This window comes from Aquarana catesbeiana, linkage group LG05 (assembly GCF_042186555.1).
Source record: "Aquarana catesbeiana isolate 2022-GZ linkage group LG05, ASM4218655v1, whole genome shotgun sequence".
In the NCBI taxonomy this organism is placed as follows: Eukaryota; Metazoa; Chordata; class Amphibia; order Anura; family Ranidae; genus Aquarana; species Aquarana catesbeiana.
The window spans coordinates 170,353,934-170,374,874 of NC_133328.1; the positions used below are offsets into that span (position 1 = coordinate 170,353,934).

Genomic DNA, 20,941 nt, shown 5'->3' on the forward strand with positions numbered 1-20,941 from the left:
ATCTTTACTCACTCCAAACACTCCACACAGTTACTCTGCCCACTCTATAAAGTTACTCTGCCCAGTCCAACCTTTCCACAGTTACTCCAGCCACTCCAACGACGCAACAGTTACTCAAGCCACTCCTCCCAGTTACTCCGCCCACTCCAGTTGTAGGCTACAGGTGGGGGCAAGAACACTTCACACAATTTCCCCAGAAATTGTAGCTTTTCTAGTTGGAGTTTGTTATAGGCCAATGAGAAGTGTTAATGAGAAGGTGGAGACTCAGCTCCTTGCACAGTGGAAAGGGCTGAAAGGGCTAGCACAGTGATAAAAATTGGAGATTTTAGCTACCTAGAGAAATGGCACTGCTTTAACAGTTTAAGGGCAAAATTGTATAAACCTATTACAAGACAATTCTATGGTACAGTTCACTAGGAATGATGCTCTGCTGGACCTGGTAATCTCTAAGTATGCAGAGAATATTACTAATGTTCATATAAAAGAACATCTGGGTAGAAGTGACCATAACATGATTTAATTTAATGTTAGCTGTAAGCAACAAACACATACAGGAAATATAAAAACACTTAACTTTAGGAGAGCAAATTTTCCAAGGAAGAGGGCTGCTCTCCAAGACTTAGACTGGGAAGGAATATTGGCATCGATGCAGTAGTGTATTTAGGTTTTGTGCTGCCCTAGGCCTGACTCGTGCACCCCCTATTTTAAATATGACCCACCCCTTCTTGTCAAGGCCACACCCCTTGCTGTTTAAGACCCGCCCTGAAATTTTCAAGTGGGGACACTAGGCCTGGGGGGGGGTGCAATGGATTCCCTTAATTTACATAGATTTCCTCTTACTTCCTGTGAAGGGAAATCTCTGCAATGGGATAGGGATGGTAAAAAATAAACTGACAGGGGTTATAACCCTCCCTTATTCTATCCAAAATAAAAAAAAAGTTTTGCCTATAGTTCCACTTTAAGCACAAATTTCTTATAATTTTATGGAGAGGACTAAGAAGATATAACCATGCCAATGGTGCAGCAGAAAACATATAGCACAGTGAGGCAGGTTTGTGGTCCAGGATGAGAGGACAGTCAAAATTAGAAGTGCCCCCCCCCCCCACACACACACACACACAGTTGCGGAATGCCGGTCACCCATATACCAGAAGCAGTGCAGCCGCTTTTTGGGGGCGCTAGACTTATTTGCCTCTCAGCCCAGTCCGCTCCATAATACTGGCGCTACACAGACAGCGCAAGCCGGCGAGGACTCTTTCTGTGCTGCCCCCCTACAAAGTGCTGCCCTAGACCTGGGCCTTGTCGGCCTAGGTCAGGATACAGTGTTGCATCGATGAACACAGAACAGAGATGGGAACTCTTCAAAACAGCAGTATGTGAACATACTGCAAAGTATATCCCTAGGGGCAATACGATCAAAAGGCTAAAAATGAAATGCAGTTCATGGCCAAAGTTAAAAAAAAGCTATAAATAGGTAAAAAGCTTTTTAAAAATGATAAAAATTAAAGAATACTATCATTCTTTAAATGTTACAAAGAATATAACATAATATGTAAAAAGGATATCAAGGCCGCAAAAATTCAAAATGAACAACAGATTGCAAAACAAAGCAGGACAAACCCAAAACTCTTCAAGTACAGTATATTGATAGGAAAAAGGTCAGGTCTGAGCATGTAGGTCCTTTACAAAATAATCTGGAGTGGGTGACTGGAGACAAAGAGAAGGCAAATTTAATAAATAATTTCTTCAGCTCTATGTACACAAAAGAGCATGGGGGAGCTCATGCCCATAATGGGGATTATATTGAAACAGCCCTAAATGAACCACTATGGCTCAAAATTGATATGGTCCAAAAATATTTAGACAGAATAAAGGCGAATAAGGCTTCTATAGCTGTGAAGATACTGGAGAGTTTAACCGCTTGCCGACCAGCTCGCGCCGATATACATCGGCAGAATGGCACTCCTGCGCAAACTGACGTACCCATACGTCAGTCCACCAAAGCAGGATAGCAGGAGTGTGCCCGTGGGTCCCACAGACTCAATGTCCGCCGGCGCCCCGGGATTGCGACGAGGAGAGGCAGAACGGGAACGTGCCTATGTAAACAAGGCATTTCCCTCTTCTGCCTGGTGACATGATAGGGATCTACTGTTCTCTGTAATTGAGAGAAGTGATCTCTGTCATTTCAGTGATAGCCCATCCCCCTACAGTTAGAACACGCTGAGGGAACACACTTAACCCCTTGATCGCCCCCTAGTGTTTAACCCCTTCCCGGCCAGTGACATTTATACACTAATCAGTGGCTATTTTTAGCTTTGATCACTGTATAAATTTCAATCGTCCCAAAATAGTGTCAAAAGTGTTCAATCTGTCCTCGGCAATGTCGCAGTCCCGATAAAAATCGCAGATCACTACCGTTACTTATAAAAAAAATTAATAATAAAAAATGCCATAAATCAATCCCCTATTTTGTAGACGCTATAACTTTTGTGCAAACCAATCAATATATGCTTATTGTGATTTTTTTTTTTTTTTTACCAAAAACATGTAGAAGAATACATATTAGGAAGAAATTAGTTTTTTTATATATTTTTGGGGGATATTTATTATAGCAAAAATAAAAAATATTGCTTTTTTTTTTTCAAAATTGTTGTTTTTTTTGTTTATAGCGCAAAAAATAAAAACTGTAGAGGTGATCAAATACCACCAAAAGAAAGCTCTATTTGTGGGGAAAAAAATTACGTCAATTTTGTTTGGGTACAGCGCCGCACAACCGCGCAATTGTCAGTTAAAGCGACGCAGTACCGTATCGCAAAAAATAGCCTGGTCATTGAGCAGCCAAATCTTGAAGTGGTTAAAAGAGGTATGGACTACAGAGAGAGAGAAATAATTTTGCCCCTGTACAAATCATTAGTAAGACCTCATCTGGAATATGTAGTCCAGTTTTGGGCACCAGTTCTCAAAAAGCATATCGGAGAACTGGAGAAAGTGCAGAGAAGGGCAACCAAACTGATAATAGGCATGGAGGAGCTCAGCTATGAGGAAAGATTAGAGGAACTGAATTTATTCTCTCTTGAGAAGAGGAGATTAAGGGGGGATATAATCACAAAACAAAAAGTAATGTTGTGGGACTTATGCGCTCATTCCCCTGTGTGGGGTGATCCTATGACTGAATCACAATGCAAAAAATACAGTCACTTATAAGGACCACAGAGCTTCATATATAGTGTATATATATATATATATATATATATATATATATATATATATATATATATATATATTATAACAATGTAAACTGTATTCAAATATATTAATAACCAATTTAAAAAACATCAATGAATTTTACAATGAACAAAAATAGACATTTCCTTTTAATTAAAAACAGATGACAACGTTGTCATGTAGCTGACGTCCCCATCCACACCACTGTCATGCATATATTCAAATAAACAAACCGATCCAACCTTGGCCCATAAAGTGTGCTCAATTGCTCAATTGTCGCACACCACTTGCATACAACTTAAAAGAAAATGAGCACCCCTACAAACCGCAATCAGATCTGTGAATATAAGATGTAATAAATGGCAATGCTGTCCTATAGTAGGAATCTGAAGCATAAAAAGCAAGCAAGCAGGTAGAATGTATGGACTGGAATTCAGAAGTTGCAATCAACAGAAGCTGTATCATGAAATGCAGGCACTGTTAGTGACATCTGCATAAGTTGTTACTGCAGATATGACATAGGTCAGCGCTGTATCTTGGCCTAGGCCAACAAGGCCCAGGCCTAGGGCAGCACTTTACAGGGGCGGCAGCAAAAAAGCTGCTCACTCCCCCCAACCCTCACAAAAAAAGCCCCTTCTCCCACCTCCCGCACAAAAAACATACAGCTCAGAACATCCAAACCAGTGACAGGCTGGCAGCAGTTGTCCACTGGTATTCCATTGTAATCTCACATGGAGCAATTACCTGGGGTGTGGGACGGATGATCACTCCAGGACACAAACTGCTTGTGTCCAAGGACAGTGATCTGTCCCTCACCATAGATAATCATTCCATAAAGTGATTACATGTAAACATCGAGGATGGCTGTGCCTGCTGTCAGCCTTTTATCGCGTTGAACAGCCTGAGCAGCTTCAACTGTCTTCAAGCACCTGAAAATCCAACTGCAGGACTCCACTTCAGTTGGAGTGGAGCTCTAAGAGCAAAAGGTGGAGCATCAAGTGGAAGGGGTGTGGTTTACAGATGACAGGGTAGGCATTAAACAGGAAGGGGTGTGGCCTTGACAGGAATGGGTGGGTCACATTTAAAATAGGGGGTGCACGAGTTTAGTCAGGCTTAGGGCAGCACAAAACCTAAATACACCACTGAGTACACTGAGCTTGTGAATGAGCAACGGTAAAGGTGTTGGAGCTATAAAACATCATGAATGAATACATAAGAATTGGTATGAATATACCATGTGCAAAAAAACAAACAAATAAAGTCCAAAATGGGACGGTTCCCCCAAGGTTTTTCTTTTAGCAGCAAGGTATTCCAATCAAAAAAGGTATTTGATTAATTAAAATCTTTTATTATACAAAGTGAGATTCAAATATACAGTCCCTGACAAAAGTCTTGTCGCTTCTCTATTTTGTAGAAACTCCTGCTATTAACCTGACTTTTAATTAATCAATTGGTGTTAGATAGCTCATATGAAAAGCTAAAGCCCTCCCAAATGATGTTTAATGCACTGATTTAATCAAGACAGACAGGTCAAATTTTGGCAAGACAAAAGTTTTGTCGCCTATACAGAAATTGAACAACTTTACTGAAAATCCAAAAATATGTCAGCAAATTAAGTAGTGGTGCTGTGAGATCCAAATTTAATATCTTGTATGACTTCCATGAGCTTGAAGGACAGCATCCATGCGGTTTGGCAAGGATTCATACAATTTATTGATTAAGTCATCAGGAATAGCAAAGAAAACAGTCAATATTCTTTGGTTTCATCTTCCATGCTTCATCTTTCATCCTACACCACATATGCTCAATGATGTTCATATCTGGTGACTGGGATGGCCAATCCTGGAGCATCTTGATCTTCTTTGCCTTAAGGAACTTTGATGTGGAGATGGAAGTATGTGATGGAGCACCATCCTGCTGCAAAATTTGGCCTTTTTTATGGTTGGGAATATAAAGGTAGCTAAGATTTCTTGGTATTTTAGACAATTGATGTTGCCTTCCACCCTGCAGATCCCTCGCACACCCCCATACTGGATGTAACCCCAGACCATGATTTTGCCTCCACCAAACTTCACTGTTTTCTGGGTAAATCTCGGCTCCATGCGGGTTCCAGTAGGTCTCCTGCAATATTTGTGGTGACTGTGGTGTAATTCAACAGAAGATTCATCTGAAAAATCCACCTTCTGCCACTTTTCCAGAGTCCATCCTTTTAGCAGGCTGTGGCCCTTGGCAAATGCCACACGGTTTTTCAATTGTCTTTTGTTTAGTGCTGGCTTATGGGCACTGATTCGACCATGGAGGCCATTTCGAGAAAGAATCCAACAAACTGTTCTGGTTGACACAGGGACTTCAGGTGACCAGGTCTCGTGGAGCTCTGCTGCAGTGGAAAATGGGCTGGCCTTGGATTTTCGAGCCAACAAACGGTCCTCTCGAGCAGTTGTCTTGCGGGGTCGGCCTGACCTGGCCTTGTCCAAAACGTCTCCAGTCTCTTCAAATCTTTTTTTTTATCCTCTGAACTTGACGCTGAGACACATTGAAGGTGTCTGCCACATCAGCAGTGGATCTGGTCTTCAGCCTCTTGATAATCAACACTTTAGTCTGCGGGTGAATTTTAGGCATGTTTGCAGAGGTCTAGTTGCAGTTGAGAAGGTCTAGTGTACTGGTGTTCTTTTTATACACACCTGAGACCTAATTGATCCATTATTAGTCACAGGTGAAGCTCATATAACAAGGCGACAACACTTATGTCTTGGAAAAAATTTACTCAATGGGCTTTACCAAGCTGTGAATATTAGAATACTTTTTGTCAGTTTCGTTTTGCACTGAAACATTATTACAAAAGTTGTTGGGATTAAAATGACCCATTTCTTGTAACAAAATCTTGATTAGAAATATATTTTAGCGGCACTTCAGGTCAAATTGTACACAAGCGACAAGACTTTTGTCAGGGACTGTAGTGATAGAGTTTAAAATATGCGCTCTGGTTATAGACATACATGAACATGTTTCATTATGGCTAGCGAATATCACCCAGTGGAACTATCAGTTGACAATATGTTACAAAATTGCTATCCACATGAACACCCGTCTGCGCTTCACTCGTCACTTCTGGGTCTTCTATGTGACATCCATCTTTCCAGTATATCTAGAACGAGGCGTGGCTCGCACGCCGCCGCGATTTCGATACACCAACCCGCACATGCTGTAGACACTTTAGTGCTGGGCATAGCACAGGCACATGCGAGTGCAATCTTTGTCAATTTTTATTATAAGTTATTAAAGATGCAAGCTTTTGGGATAACTTAGATCCCTTTGGCAGGCCTTATACATTTGAGAAAAACACAGTAATGCCCTGTACACACAATAGTATTTTCCGACAACAAATGTTCGATGGGAGCTCGTTGTCGGAAATTCCGACCGTGTGTAGGCTCCATCAGACATTTTCCGTAATGCCGCGCACACACGAGTGGACTTTACTGCAGACTTTGCCCGGCGGACTTTTCGACGGACTTTATGACGGACTTTCCGAATGAACGGACTTGCCTACACACAATCCACCAAAGTCCGTTGAATTCGTACATGATGACGTACGACCGGACTAAAACAAGAAAGTTCATAGCCAGTAGCCAATAGCTGCCCTAGTGTGGACTTTTGTTCGTCGAACTAGCATACAGACGAGCGGACTTTTCGACCGGTTAAAATTTAATCCGTCCAACTTTTGATAAAACAAAGTCCGCTGGAGCCCACACACGATCGAATTGTCCAACGAAATCCCGTCCGCCGGGCAAAGTCTGCCGTAAAGTCCGACCATGTGTACGCGGCATCTGAATTTCCGACAAACAAAATTTGAGATCTGGATCTCAAATTTTCCAATTCCGATCATGAGTACACAATTCCGACGCACAAAATTCCACGCATGGTCGGAATCAAGCAGAAGAGCCGCACTGGCTACTGAACTTCATTTTTCTCGGCTCGTCGTACGTGTTGTATGTCACCGCGTTCTTGGCGTTCGGAATTTCCGACAACATTTGTGTGACCGTGTGTATGCAAGACAAGTTTGAGACAATAACCGTCAGGAAAAAATCCACGCTTTTGTTGTCGGAAAATTCTATCATGTGTACAGGGCATAAGAATCAATTTTGTAAAAATAGATTACAGGGACATTAAAGCAGTAATAAACCCCAAAGCAACCATTTATTATATTGCAGCCTACCAATTCTTAGTTGTGATGGTTGCATTAGTTTCTTTTTTTAGTCTCTTTCTTCTATTCTCGTCTATTTTCATCTGGTGATCCAACCAGCAGATCTGTTATGTTTCAGAGCTTCAAGCTCTCCAGCAGAATGTAATAAAATTCCTGCGAGCCTCAATCAACCCAAAGCCTAATAGATATCACTAACCAGCTGCAAGCGTTACACACGTCTCATAAGCTCATGCACATAGACAAAAATGATAAATAATATGCTGTGCTTTAAAATATTACACAATAAATATTTTTCTCCAGCAGAATGTATCAGTTTACATTAATGAGATAAACCACTGGTAGGGGTGATTAAAAAAATGGCTTTTAATTACTAATGCAAAACCTTTATACCAGTTTGTCAATCTATCCAAATCTGCTAATACATTTAAAGCGGTAGTAAACCTTCATTCATACGTTTTCCCCATGTTAAGTAGCGTTCTCTTAGTTTCACATCACTGTCTTTCATCTTGTCCAGATATGCACCCTTTAAGAGTTAAACCCCGATCTTTAGTGTAGTGACGTCACCAGTGCATGTGCTTTTTGTCCCCCAGACATGGCAACTCTCAGTATGCCGTAAATCAGCACTTCCTACTGCCGTGTCTCCATCATCAGCGCTTGTGACAATGCTTAGCATTATCACAAGATTGTTACTATGGGACCTGCTCACTGTGTTGCTGACAGGAGCCAATGTTGACACCCCCTGTGACATGGGGGTGTCAACAGGGGTCAGCAATCACCCCCACGTCACAGGGGGTGTCAACATCGGCCCCTGTCAGCAACACAGTGAGCAGGTCCCATAGTAACAATGAATGAACCCGAGGCTTGGATAATTTGTATTGAGTTTACCGGCAAGGATACAGGAGAAAGGGCAGAAGTGTACTACAGGATGGAAGCGGAAGAGAATAGCTAAGATGGCGCAGGCTTCGGTAAGGAAACCTAAAAATGAAAGTAAGCCAAAAAATATACATAGAAGGGAAATTTTATAATGCAGTGTGTTTACATAACAATGGTATAGTGGACTTATCTGTTTTTTTGATTGTGGTGGCTGAGTTTACTACCGCTTTAACACTACCCTCCCTCCCAGACTGACAATAATGCTGTCTGCTGTACCTCCATTTCACATTCCTCCAGAGTTGTGCCTCACTAACACAGGCGGTATGTTACTGGTCAGATCACCAGGTGAAAACAGAAGAGAAAAGCCAAGGGAAAGAATACTGATGCAGCCACCACATGCAATGATTGGTAAGCTGCAATATAATACATTTTTGGTTTTGGGTTTATTACTGCTAACCCCTTCATGCCTAAGCATTTTTCGGGCACTTGTTGCTTACAAGTAAAAATCAGTATTTTTTGCTGGAAAATTACTTAGAACCTCCAAACATTATATATATTTTTTTAGCCCCTAGAGAATAAAATAGTGATTGTTGCAATATTTTATGTCACATTGTATTGCGCAGCAGCCTTTCAAATGCTATTTTTTTTGAAGAAATAAACTTTTATGAAAAGAAAAAAAACAGTAAAGTTAGCCCAATATTTAGGTATAATGTGAAAGATGATGTTATACTGAGTAAATAGATATCTAATATGCCACGCTTTAAAATTGTGCACACTCGTAGAATGGTAAAAAACTACGGTACCTAAAAATCTCCATAGGAGAAGGTTTACTTTTTACTTATTTCTACAGGTTACCTGTTTAGAGCTACACAGAAAGTCTTGCACTAGAATTATTGCTCCCGCTCTAATGATTGTGGCGATACCTCACATGTGTGGTTTGAACGCTGTTTACATTTGTGGGTGCGACTTATGCATGCGTTTGCTTCTGCGTGCAAGCACGGAGGGATGGGGCACTTTAAATTTTTTATTTATTTATTTATTTATTTATTTATTTTAACACTGTCCCTTTAGATTTTTTATTTTTGATCACTTTTATTGCTGTAACAAGGAATGTAAACATCCTTTGTGACAGTAATAAGTAGTGACAGGTACTCTTAATGGAGGGATCGGGGGTCTATAAGACCCCAAATCCCTCCTTTGCACTTAAAAGCATTCAAAACGCCACGTTTGGCTGTTTTGAATGCTTTCATTTTTTAAAATCTGGCATCTTTAAGTCTTCAAGTCTTAAGTCATGACATCGCTTCCGGGTTACTAGATGCGAGACTTGATCTAAGCCGATTCCGGTTCGGGTCTCTGGCCAGCTGGTGGACATGCGGCCCGGTGGGAGCCTCGGAAGGTGGCGGCAGGGGGGATGTCCCCTCCCGCTGCTTGTAATAACAGCCGAGTGGCTGTTTAGCCACATCCGTTGTTATTACACGAAAGCCGACCGTCCGTTCTAAAAAACAGTACCGGAATGATGCCTGCAGCTGCAGGCATCACCCCGGTACAACCCCTTCAAGGCCGCATAATTGCATTAATTGCGTTACGTCGGCGTGAAGGGGTTAAGTAGTGGATGTGTATGGATTACTTTTGGAGAACAAGGATAATGTTTAGTGTCCCTTTGAGAAGCAATAACCTATTAGATAATCTTTGTGAACTGACTTTTACAGTCAAAATATCTTAAACAATTGATGTAATCGTGTGTTTGGGAAATTCAGCTTATTACTGTATTTCAAAAAATCTATTTATGGTTGAAAAATAAAAGCAATAAGGCAAGGTAATAACAGCGCTGCATGTGTAATGCTTTTATGAAGTGAGCCTCTGATGTGGGGGTGTCAGGAATACAGCACACACTGAGTTTTAGCTTTGTTTCGGGACTAAAAGTGATCGTAAATCTTTGCACATTTGACAAGTTACAAACAGATGCTAAGTTATGTAAATGAGAGAACAAAGGAGTTCATTCATTATACCTTATGTTTCTGACAATGCAAATAATTAAACATAACCGACATCAAACATTTGTTTCAAAACCGTCATAAAACATTGACAAAAACTCATGGAGCCATACTACGTATCCTTCTCTGATGTACAATGACTGTAGGCACCTACCTCGGTCCTGTGAACCAGCTGTTGTGTACCATCATCGTTCATTCTGAAAGCTTCCAAGAACGGGTCAGATTTGCTGAAAAAGTCCTGAAATATAATGTTATTCAATTTAGAATCCTGGCAGATTCCATTTGGTCCCTTTGCTTCTATTGTGTCAGCATTGATAAAAGCGGTAGATTCAATCTTTGTTAGGTTTATTATACTGCCATCCTTCTTATAATATACGGTTTTATTCAATTTCACTTTGCTCTGTGGGTATGGTTTCCAGATCTGAAAATGTGATAGCCTAATAATGTCTGGTTTATCATGCACATTCATTTTAGGTACTCACACAAAGATACATCTTTCTCTTTATCATTTTTAATCATGTAATGATCTGCTATTGTTGCTGCATAAAAAGAAAAGCAGAGTAATAAAATCTCTTGATTTGACGGATAATCCTTCCATGCACTTGGCATGCCATAGGCAATAATTGTTTTGACACATTCAGACAATAACTAGGCAATGCATAGTGGGTATAAATGACGGCGAGGGAAAATTTTGAGATACTATCATTGCTTTGTATCAGTTAAGACCTAAGCAATACTTTGTAGTTCAGAGTCTATACTACTGACATATATGTGTGCCAGGTTCTTTTCTTCTCTAGTGATGATAGCTAGCTATCATCTATGGGTATTTGTACCGTGGTGAGATTCTGTCAGTCGTTTGTACAGAATAATGATCCCACTACGGTTTCTCTGCCTCTGTGGTTCCAGATTTGGTCTGATTCAAGCGGAGTACTATAATCAGAATCCAATTATAATAGGAGATTTACACAACCCTGTTGGCTTGGCATCAAGCCACAACTACATTAGTACAGACAGAGGATCAAGTATAGACTTGCAATGTCCCTTAGTGATGCCAGAGGGTTGTAGTGCTTCTTTTTCTACATATGTAAAACACAATTACCTGCATGAAATAAACTAAATCCCAGCACAGACTTTTCATTGCAGGGTGAAAATATTCTTTAAATACATTTGCAGTTTCCTTCCTAAAGTCTAACAATAAATTTAGATCATATAGCTTGTGACAGTGGGAGGCTCTGCCACTATGGAAATGGATACAGGAATGACACAGGGTTTGCAGAGTGGAGCGGAGAAAACTATCTATCTAGAGGCCCGAATGTGCTGTAACTAAGGCTGAATGGGCTTGAGACCCCATGGTCTGAGAGACCAGAGATGATAGCAGCACTGCTGCTGACAGGAGAGCCAGGTGGATTAGTATTTTTTGGTTGATTGTTTTGCTGGAGAAAATCTCCTGCGTGGGCAACTTTGTTTGGGCTTTCCTCTTTCTTTTCCAATAAAAGTGGGCCAGAAAACCCTTAAACTACAGTTCGGACTGACACGACTCAATAAAAACGCTCACCATCACTGAGCTTACTTACCCCATATCAAAAGTGCTGTTGAGATGCGGAAAGCAAACAATAGAATCCAGGTCTTCGCTCTCACTGTGAGTTTTGTGCCAGGAACCGTTGGCACTTTGTGTGTTGAAGAACCGCCAGGCAAAAAACTTTGCATGTTGCAGACAGAGTACTTGTGGGAAAAGAGAGTCAAGCTCAATTTTGAAAACAGTTTTGAAAGAGATTGGTTTTGGGACTGATCCCAGCGAAGTGGAAAGGGGTCAGACGAGGAGATTCGCTATGTTGGTAACAAAAGCCTTGCTGCTGTGTAGTACACTGGGTAGTTGGGGGGTACAGGTTAAAGCCCAGCCTGCAGCAAAGTTGAGGACTGAAAAAGACATGGGTACTCTTTGTGTGCCTGAGATAATCCAGAAGTGCTGGGAAAGTTGTACTAGGGGTGACCAAAAAAGTACAGATGTCATTTTCCCTAGTGACAGAAACAGGTGCTACAGATATGTCCAGGGAAACCTCTCAGGAGCCTGCAGCGATGGTGCGCAAGGTTTCCCAGAACAACTGAGGAGCTGCCCTAGTGGTCAAGAGTGCCCCTTTAAAGAGGAAGGGTGGTGTAGTGAGCACATGCTCAGGTGGGTAAGAGGCTAAGACAGCCTATAAAAGCAAGAATATGGATGTTAATGTTGATACTGTTGATGTATTTATTAATAATGATGATGAAGGTGGGATGTCTTACATGGAAACAAGAGACAGAGCCACACAGTTGTCCCTGTAAATCATACAAGGACTGTGTGTGTTGGAGTCAGAGGTTGCCCAAGACAGCTCTGATACTGCTTTGGTGGAACAAAGTGGGCTTGCACCACACAGTGAGAGTGTGTGGGTGCAGTCCAACCACCCTATGTGTAAGCCTATGAATAAAGGGTTGATTTAACCTGTCGTGATTAAAACTCTGTTATCACAGCTTGATGTGAACAAAAATTACAGAGGTCCTGTACCTGCTGTTGAGTCCCAGGTCCTGGTAGTGTCTCCTTGAGCAAAGGATGTGGTGCTGTGACGCATCTGAAATCTGAATATTGTGGACTGGGTTGGTTGCTGTAAAGAAGTAATTGCAATACTGGAGAAGGCTTTTGTGTGTAATGATGGGGTGGACATGAGAGCTGGTATGCCAAATTACAGTGCAACCGGTAATTGAGGGCCCTTTTGGCTCATGTGGAGAGTGATTCCTTTCAGTTAGAAGGGCAGCATAAGGGCATATGCATGGCAGATGTGTTGTCCACATCCCAGCAGACAAATAATGTATGAACGTGCCAGTATAACTGGTCAAGACTTGCAGTGGTTCACTAATGTTGAAGCAGAGGAGATAAGTGTGAGACAACATTAAGATGAGTAATATATTATTAAAGAAACTTGAAGTTGTAAAAACACATTTGCTATAACTATAGGGGTCTCCACCACAGTCAGACAGGCTGGTACTGTAAAATACCAGTCAGTGGAGTTAGATAGTACAGGCAGTGCTAAGCAGTGCTGGTCAAAAATAAAACTGGTTGGTACTGGGATATACTCAGGATTTCCATGAGAAGAGAGAGAAAGCTTAGTATGAAGATCAAAAAGAGGGGGGGGGGGGGGATCGAGACAACAAATAGTGTAGCATGTAAAGTGTAATTTTAATAGAACATGGAAAAAAGCACTTACAAAGTTAAAAAGGGGCTCAGCATGACAGTCAGGTAGCCTCTGGGACAGAGAATGGACAGGCAAACAAAATGTCTTGCCTTGGCTGCTGGCAAGGGAGCAGACATGGAATGGAAGCATGGAACTGCTGTCACTGGAGAGCCAAAGCCGTGGTTGGAACACAGGGCCCAGAATTTGATGCCACCTTCTGTTATTGGAGAATGCAGGAGCTGGAACAGGAGTGCGTTTCAAAGCAACCTTGCATCTTCTTCAGCCTCTGGCCCTCCAGAAAGCCCTTAAACCGCAGTTTGGACTGGTACAAAAAATGCTCACCACTACTAAGTGTTATCACCCAATATCACAAGCTTTACTCTTTTTTTTTAAACTCACCTACCCTGTATATCAAAACTGAAAAAGCGAACAATAGTTGCAGTCAAACTACATATGCTATGCAATGCCTATCTATTTTGTAAACTGGTCAATTAAACTAATAAATTATAGAAAAGGAACACTGAAATATTTACTTTTATTGCCAAACCATTGTTTTAGGCTGCTTCTAGAACAGGTCATAAGGCCATATATCTGAGTAGTAGTCACATAATTGCTGCTGAACCATCAGATCAGAGTACCAGCAGAGCTGTTTATTGGCAGCCTATGCCTGAACTTTGGTCTCTTAAGGCACAGTGGCAATTTCTGGCAGAAAGGCAAATATTTAAAAAGGTTCTGTTATTATTTATTAGTTTAATAGACACTCTACACAGGGCTGCATACAATGGGTTTTATTTTACAAAAAGTGAAAATGTGAATTGAGGTTAAAAAAATGTCCCTCTGAAACAAATTATTTTCTAGTATGTAATCGAAAAAGGCAGATGGAATTATATTGGTTGCTAGAGAAAGCATAGACAGTTTTAGGAGGTATGTGTTGCACTTTGCTCTGCTGCTAGCTCTCAAACCTAAATCAGGTTCCCACTGACAATCGTGAACCAATTAGAGTGGTTCCCGATTATGTGATCACAATGTAAGCTTTGATGTACTGATCACATGCAGGCTGGAGGGTTTAGCCTTTACCTTGCAGATGCCACTCCATCAAAAAGGTGGCAGTGTACATGACAGTGTACAATTAATACTGTAATTCTTAATTGCAATTACTATAAAAAAAAAATTAAAAAATTAATTTTTGTGCATTTTTTTGGTGTGGGTTTGTTTGGTATGTAATAGTCTTGTTGTAAATTGTTAAAAAAAACTTCTTAATAAAAAATTATTTGATTAAAAAAAATGAAAATAAAAACCCTAGCATGTCCATGTTAAATTTATTTAGGTTTGCTAATTAGTTATAGCATTTTTGTCAAGTTAACTGAGCATTAGGTCTTCAATTACCTTCAGTTATGATAGAATAAAGGCATTTATTGCCTTTCCCCACATGGAAAAAGCACAGGTTTGCTATCTGTGTTCTCCACAATAATGCTGTTATTCAAATTTAATGGAAGAAAAAAACAACATCTTGCAATGTCAACTTTTTTTTTTTTAATTCTCCTACAACATAAAACTGAGCACCTTTAAAAAGAGATCTTACTGTTACTTATTACCATATTTTATTGCATATTTCATTAAAAAAATGTACCTTGTCATCTAATTTTCGGGCACTGAAGGACAGTTCAACATAGTCATCATTTCCAGATAACTCTTCAGCAATCACCTGTAATGGAAAAGAACATGTTTAATTTGTTATCTTAATGTAAGCTTGATAGCTGAAAAGTGAGTAACTTTAATGGCTATTTCGAACGATCCCTTCGTACATCCCCTCAAATTTACATAGAACACATGGTTACGGCTTCCTGCTCCTGCTGTATAATTTTAGAGCAAGATTAGATGTGAGTTCACATAAGACAAGACATAACAATTTATTGTTTTGGATAAGTGATAAAGCCCCCTTCAAAATGTTTAAAGTTTTGAATGGAGTCTTACTTTTATTAAGCCCTTCATTACCCGGGTAAATTGTGTTTTTTTCAAAATTGTTGCTCTTCTTTTGTTTATAGCGCAAAAAATAAAAACTGCAGAGGTGATCAAATACCACCAAAAGAAAGCTCTATTTGTGGGGAAAAAAACCCATAGAAATTCATTTGGGTACAGTGTTGCATGACCGCGCAATTGTCATTCAAAGTGCGACAGCTCTGAAAACTAAAAATTGGCCTGGGCAGGAAGGGGGTGAAAATGCCCTGTGTTGAAGGCGGTTAAACATGCACACGGAAGACCATGTAAAAATTAAAGTCATACAGACGGAACCCACAAAGTCTTGGGGCCATTGGATGCTATAAAAAAGCAGGCTAAGAGGGCATATTAGTAAAATCAAACACTTCATTTCTATTGGCCACGGAGATATTGAATATAAATAAAGCTTTCCCTGCAAGTGTCTATAACTATTTAAGTTGGTGTATAACAGTGGTACACTCCTGTAAACATTCAACATTTGTATGTATGGAAAATGCTAACCTGCTGATTGTTTCAATGTTGTATTGGAGTTATATTCTTGTAATATTGATTTTGACAACGTTTTTGTTCTTTTGTTTTTCATGAATTGTATCAATGATCAATAATAAATTATAAGTGCATCTCTTAGTCCCTCTGCAAAGTGCCAAAGATACCTGTTGAGCCTGCTACTGATGTCCACCTAATAGAACTTTCTGTGATGGTGTGGCAACGATGCTGCATTGCTCCTGGGTTTACAGCAGAGTTGCCACTCTCATGTAGGCTGTGCTTGCTTGCACTACAGTGGGTGAAAAAATGTTGCAGGGGATGCAGCTATCAACATTGTTTCTGCTGATTCACAAGTATGTACAGTAGCTTGTCAATCAGCACTTGGCAAAACCTACTGCTTTCTGGATTGACATCACTGTCTCTGTTGCGGTTAGGGAAGGTAAAGAAAGTATTCTGTTTACCTTAAAAGAGAAGTATGGGAATTAATTTTATTTTAGAATCATACTTATCTAGGTGGATGCAGCATTGGTCCGATGCTGCGTCTTTAGTTGTACTTTATGTCAAAAAGTTAATTACTAGAATAGTCTGAATAGACAAACTTTTCAGACCTTAATGAAAGTTGGCTGACTATACTCGTTCAACGACCAGCATATCTGTTTTTTCGCTTTAACTTGTGATATATCAATATCGAGTGATTCAGGAATGTAGAGGAAGCTGGCATGTGCTGGAAGCTAAATGAACAGATTGCTCTTGTGCTGTCAGGGTCAAGTGCTATGCTTCAGTCCATCTCCTCTTCATGTTGTCTGGAATAAACCCAACTGACATAAAGCAGAACTAATAAAGAAATGGACAATAAAGCCTATACTCCTTTTTGTAAATGCTTTATTTGCTGGCTGTTAGAAAGGACTAATGCCGCGTACACACGAGTGGAAGACAAAGTCAGATGGGAGCTTTTCATCGTATATTTCGACCCTGAGTGTGCCCCAACAGACTTTTTTCCGTCAAAAATTCTGACGGACTTAGATAGAGAATATGTTCTAAATTTTTCCAACGGAACTAATTACTATCGAGAAACCCGCTCGTCTGTATGCTGTTCCGATGTACCAAAAATGACGCATGCTCTGAAGCAAGTACGAGACGGAAGCTATTGGCTACTGGCTATTGAACTTCCTTTTTGTACATCACCTTGTTCTGGACGGTCGGACTTTGGTGTGAACGTATGTATGCAAGACAGCTTGAGCGGAACTCCGTAGGAAAAACCTTCAGAGTTTATCCCGACGGCAAAACCGGTCATGTGTACAGGGCATTAACATTTTCAGTGTTATTACCAAATGAGATGTCCCTTACACCACAAAGCAAAACAAAGTACACCTAAGGACATGGCAGTAACAAAATAGGAACATTCTCATTCTTCTACACTTTAATCTATTTTTCCTCCTCTCTAGTATAAATTGTAACTCCAGGCTAACAGCTAAATATACAGTTCAAATATATATATGTGTCTACTATTATACTTGCCAAAGCACTTCTAATTTTGGCCAGCCAGGATGATCAATTTTCTATTTTCTAATAATAGAAAGGTGCATCGCTGAATCATGAAATAAGTGCATTGCCCACCTGCCTGCGCAGTTTGACAGAGGTTTGTGAATTGTAAGATTGGCTAAATGGAATTACAAATGATATAACAGGTAAAATAGAGAGCAAATACAGAATGTATTTCAACTGCATACTAAACTATTTACTTGGGCCACTGCTTTAAAGCTGAACTTCACACACATATTAAAGACACAAACTGGAACAGCTCTGTATTTCTTATTAATTTGTTAAATGTTTAATTGCAGCTGCAGTAAGTAGCTGTATTTGACTTTGTACCAGGCTCATGCAATTTCTTGTACAGCAGTACTGAGGGAGGGGCAAGCCAATATTCCAATAAGGTGCGCTGCATGCAAATATGTTGACAAGTAACATGCTGATAGAGGGAGAGTGCAGGTTAAGCAATGGGGTGATCTTATCACTGTCTAGTCATAACTTTGGGGGTGCAGAGAGGACATCCATCTACTGTAGCTGTTCTATGTGTTACTGGCAGTAATGCTTCCAGCATATTATAGGTTAAAATTACATTTCACTGGGCTTTAAAGTGGTTCTTAAGGCTGAAGTTTTTTTTTTTTTACCTTCATGCATTCTATGCCTCCAGCGATCCAGCAAAGTGCATGAAAGCAGAAGCTCTCCCAGTTCTCAGCCTCCTCATTGGCTGAGACACAGCAGCAGGAGCCATTGGCCAAGGGGGGCGGGGCCAAGTCGTGCTCTGTGTGTCTCATAGCAGCTTGCCATGGGGGCGCTCAACGAGGGGGGCCAGGATCACCAGCAGGACCCAGGAAGAGGAGGATCGGGGTTGCTGTGTGCAAAACCAGCAAGTATTACATGTATGTTATTAAAAAAAAAATTAACCTTTACAAATACTTTAGTTATAGAATGCAGATTAACTTTTAGAAACTATATTCTAAATAAAGGAAATGTGAAATATTGAGGTTGCATTGCATGAATCTATCCATGGCCGCTGCTGCCACCCCCTATACAGGCGCCCGGACCCTTTTTGGGCGCCTGAATTACAGCGGCGAGGGGTGTTTTTGAAGCATCTAATTAGAGCCAAAGGCTCTAATAGGCGTCAAAAAAGGTAAACAGCGAGTGCCATGCTTGGCGCTCACAGTTCACCCAGCTGTGTTAGAAAAATGAATGAATATTCGCTTTCCTAACACTGATCCACCTCTCCGCCAATCAGGTGCTTGGGTCTGTTACCCATCACCTGATTGGCTGAAACGACAGGCGCTGTAATTGGACGCCTATCAAGCATCCAATCATAGGAGAGGACGGGATAAGACATCGAGGACATGGAGGAGGGAGCATGGAGGACACCGCCCACCGCCGTCACCCACTGCCCCACCGCTGCAGGATAAGTGCCGGGCAGACAGCGGGCGGGGGGCCCAGTGACAGCATGCGATGGGCACAGTGGGAGCATTCAATGGTACAGTGGGAGCATTTGATGGGCACAGTGGCAGCATTTGATGGCACAGTGGCAGCATTTGATGGGCACATTGGGAGCATTTGATGGGAACAGTGGCAGCATTTGACGAGGCACAGTGGCAGCATTTGATGGGCACAGTGGCAACGTTTGATGGGCACAGTGGCAGCGTTTGATGGGCACAGTTTCAGCCTTTGATGGGCACAGTGGCTGTGTTTGATGGGCACAGTGGCAGCGTTTGATGACACAGTGGCTGCGTTTGATGGGCACAGTGAGGCTGCAATTGATGATTTTTTTTTTCAGAATTTTTCGGTTTGTTTGCGCTCCCCCAAAAATTTTGAGCACCAGCTGCCACTGTGTAAGACGATGGGGTTGATTTACTCAAGGTAGACTGTGCACTTTGCAAGTGCAGTTGCACTCATTCTCATTAGTAAATGTAATGTGGTAACACTTCACTTTGTAAAGAATATCCAATCAGGTTCAAGAAAATTTTAAAAAAGCATTTGTGCCTGCACATGATTGGATGATGTAGATCAGCAGAGCTTTACCACATTTACTAAGCTCTGGGGAAAATGAGTGCAACTGCCACATGCAGAGTGCACAGTCTACCTGCCTTTAGTAAACTCACCCCAAAGTGTAGCCTTTTATCAAGCTGGGAGTAAACTGCACACCTTAAAAATCAAATTAATAAGCTGTTATTGTGCTAAAATATACACAAAAATTCAAAGAGAGAGAGTGTGCATTCTATCATATGTGTCTGCATTAACCATATATGTGAAGTGATTGATTTTGCTAGCTTTTTAACTGCTAGATAGCAGTGTGTGATTACAAAACCCTGTACCTTAATGTTTATCTGCTGGAAAGCAGGACTTTTTTTTACTATAAAAGCTGGTATAAGACCGGTTTGGGTTGAAATGCATTGCTGCTACTTCCTATCCAGCACTTGCTTTCAGCAGGAGCCAGAGTATTGTATATACAGCCGGAGGAGGATAAATGTCACCATGGATTTCCAGGAAGGGCTGATATTTAGATAAGACTAATCACTTTTGTATGTATTTTGCGGCTGGGTTTTGCATATAAAAGATCCAAGTTATAAGCTGCTGGAGTAGTGAAGTACTGGCTGGATTGTATAATCACTGGCTCATATATGAGGAATTAATTATGTGTATAACTGGGATCCATATTCTGCTGAGTATATCAGAGCACATGGTGAGCATTGAGTAGTTTAGGTGTAAGTAAAAGACTAATTAATATATGTGGCGTGAACTACTTGAGTCTTAGTTATAGACAAACTATGAACACCACAGTTTAAATGTTTTAATTTATATATCAATAAAGTAAGAAGAAATGTTTGATATAAAATTATGCTAATTTTTAAAACATTGTTAGGAGACATTTGAATCGTGCATTCATGAATGAATTATAAGCTTTTGCCATAATGGTGCTGGACTTTTTGACTAGAATAGTCATGATTGTGAGCCTCCTGCAAGCCTATAATTTGGGAGTGGTTACAGCTTATGTGTGTTCTCCTGTTTCCAGGGGTACCTATGTTCTTAAGCCCCATACACACGATAGGACTTTGTACAAACTTTCCCTTGGATTTTTGTACAAAGGGCGTTGGCCAGAAGTTTGTCTTGCATACAGACGGCAGGACTTTTAAAGCCAACTTTCACCAAATCACGTGGTTTTTCAGCTCTTTACCACCACCCTTTGGTCAACTTCTGTATTGTTGTCTGATATTGTATCAATCTCGCCACTTTTATTGGCGAGATTGAAACCTTGTGAGCCGGGTTCACACTGGTGCCCGCCAATGCCGGGCACTGTGTTTGGTATGAATCTTGAGCGTGAACTCCACGCCAAATTTTAAATAAAAAAATGGCATGGGTTCCCCTCTAGGGGCATACCAGACCCTTAGATCTGGTCTGGATTTTAAGGGGAACCCCCT

At 40.8% G+C, this 20,941-nt stretch overlaps 1 protein-coding gene across 1 annotated transcript in view; it reads right to left on the minus strand.

Moving 5' to 3' along the window:
• Positions 1-20,941, minus strand: part of CPNE4 (copine 4) — a 568,794-nt gene that overhangs the window by 182,454 nt on the left and 365,399 nt on the right. The window contains exons 5-6 of the mRNA XM_073630343.1: positions 15,124-15,198; positions 10,448-10,531 (exon numbers count right to left, since the gene is read on the minus strand). Coding sequence (XP_073486444.1) covers positions 10,448-10,531; positions 15,124-15,198 — 159 coding nt within the window. The remainder of the gene's footprint in view (positions 1-10,447; positions 10,532-15,123; positions 15,199-20,941) is intronic.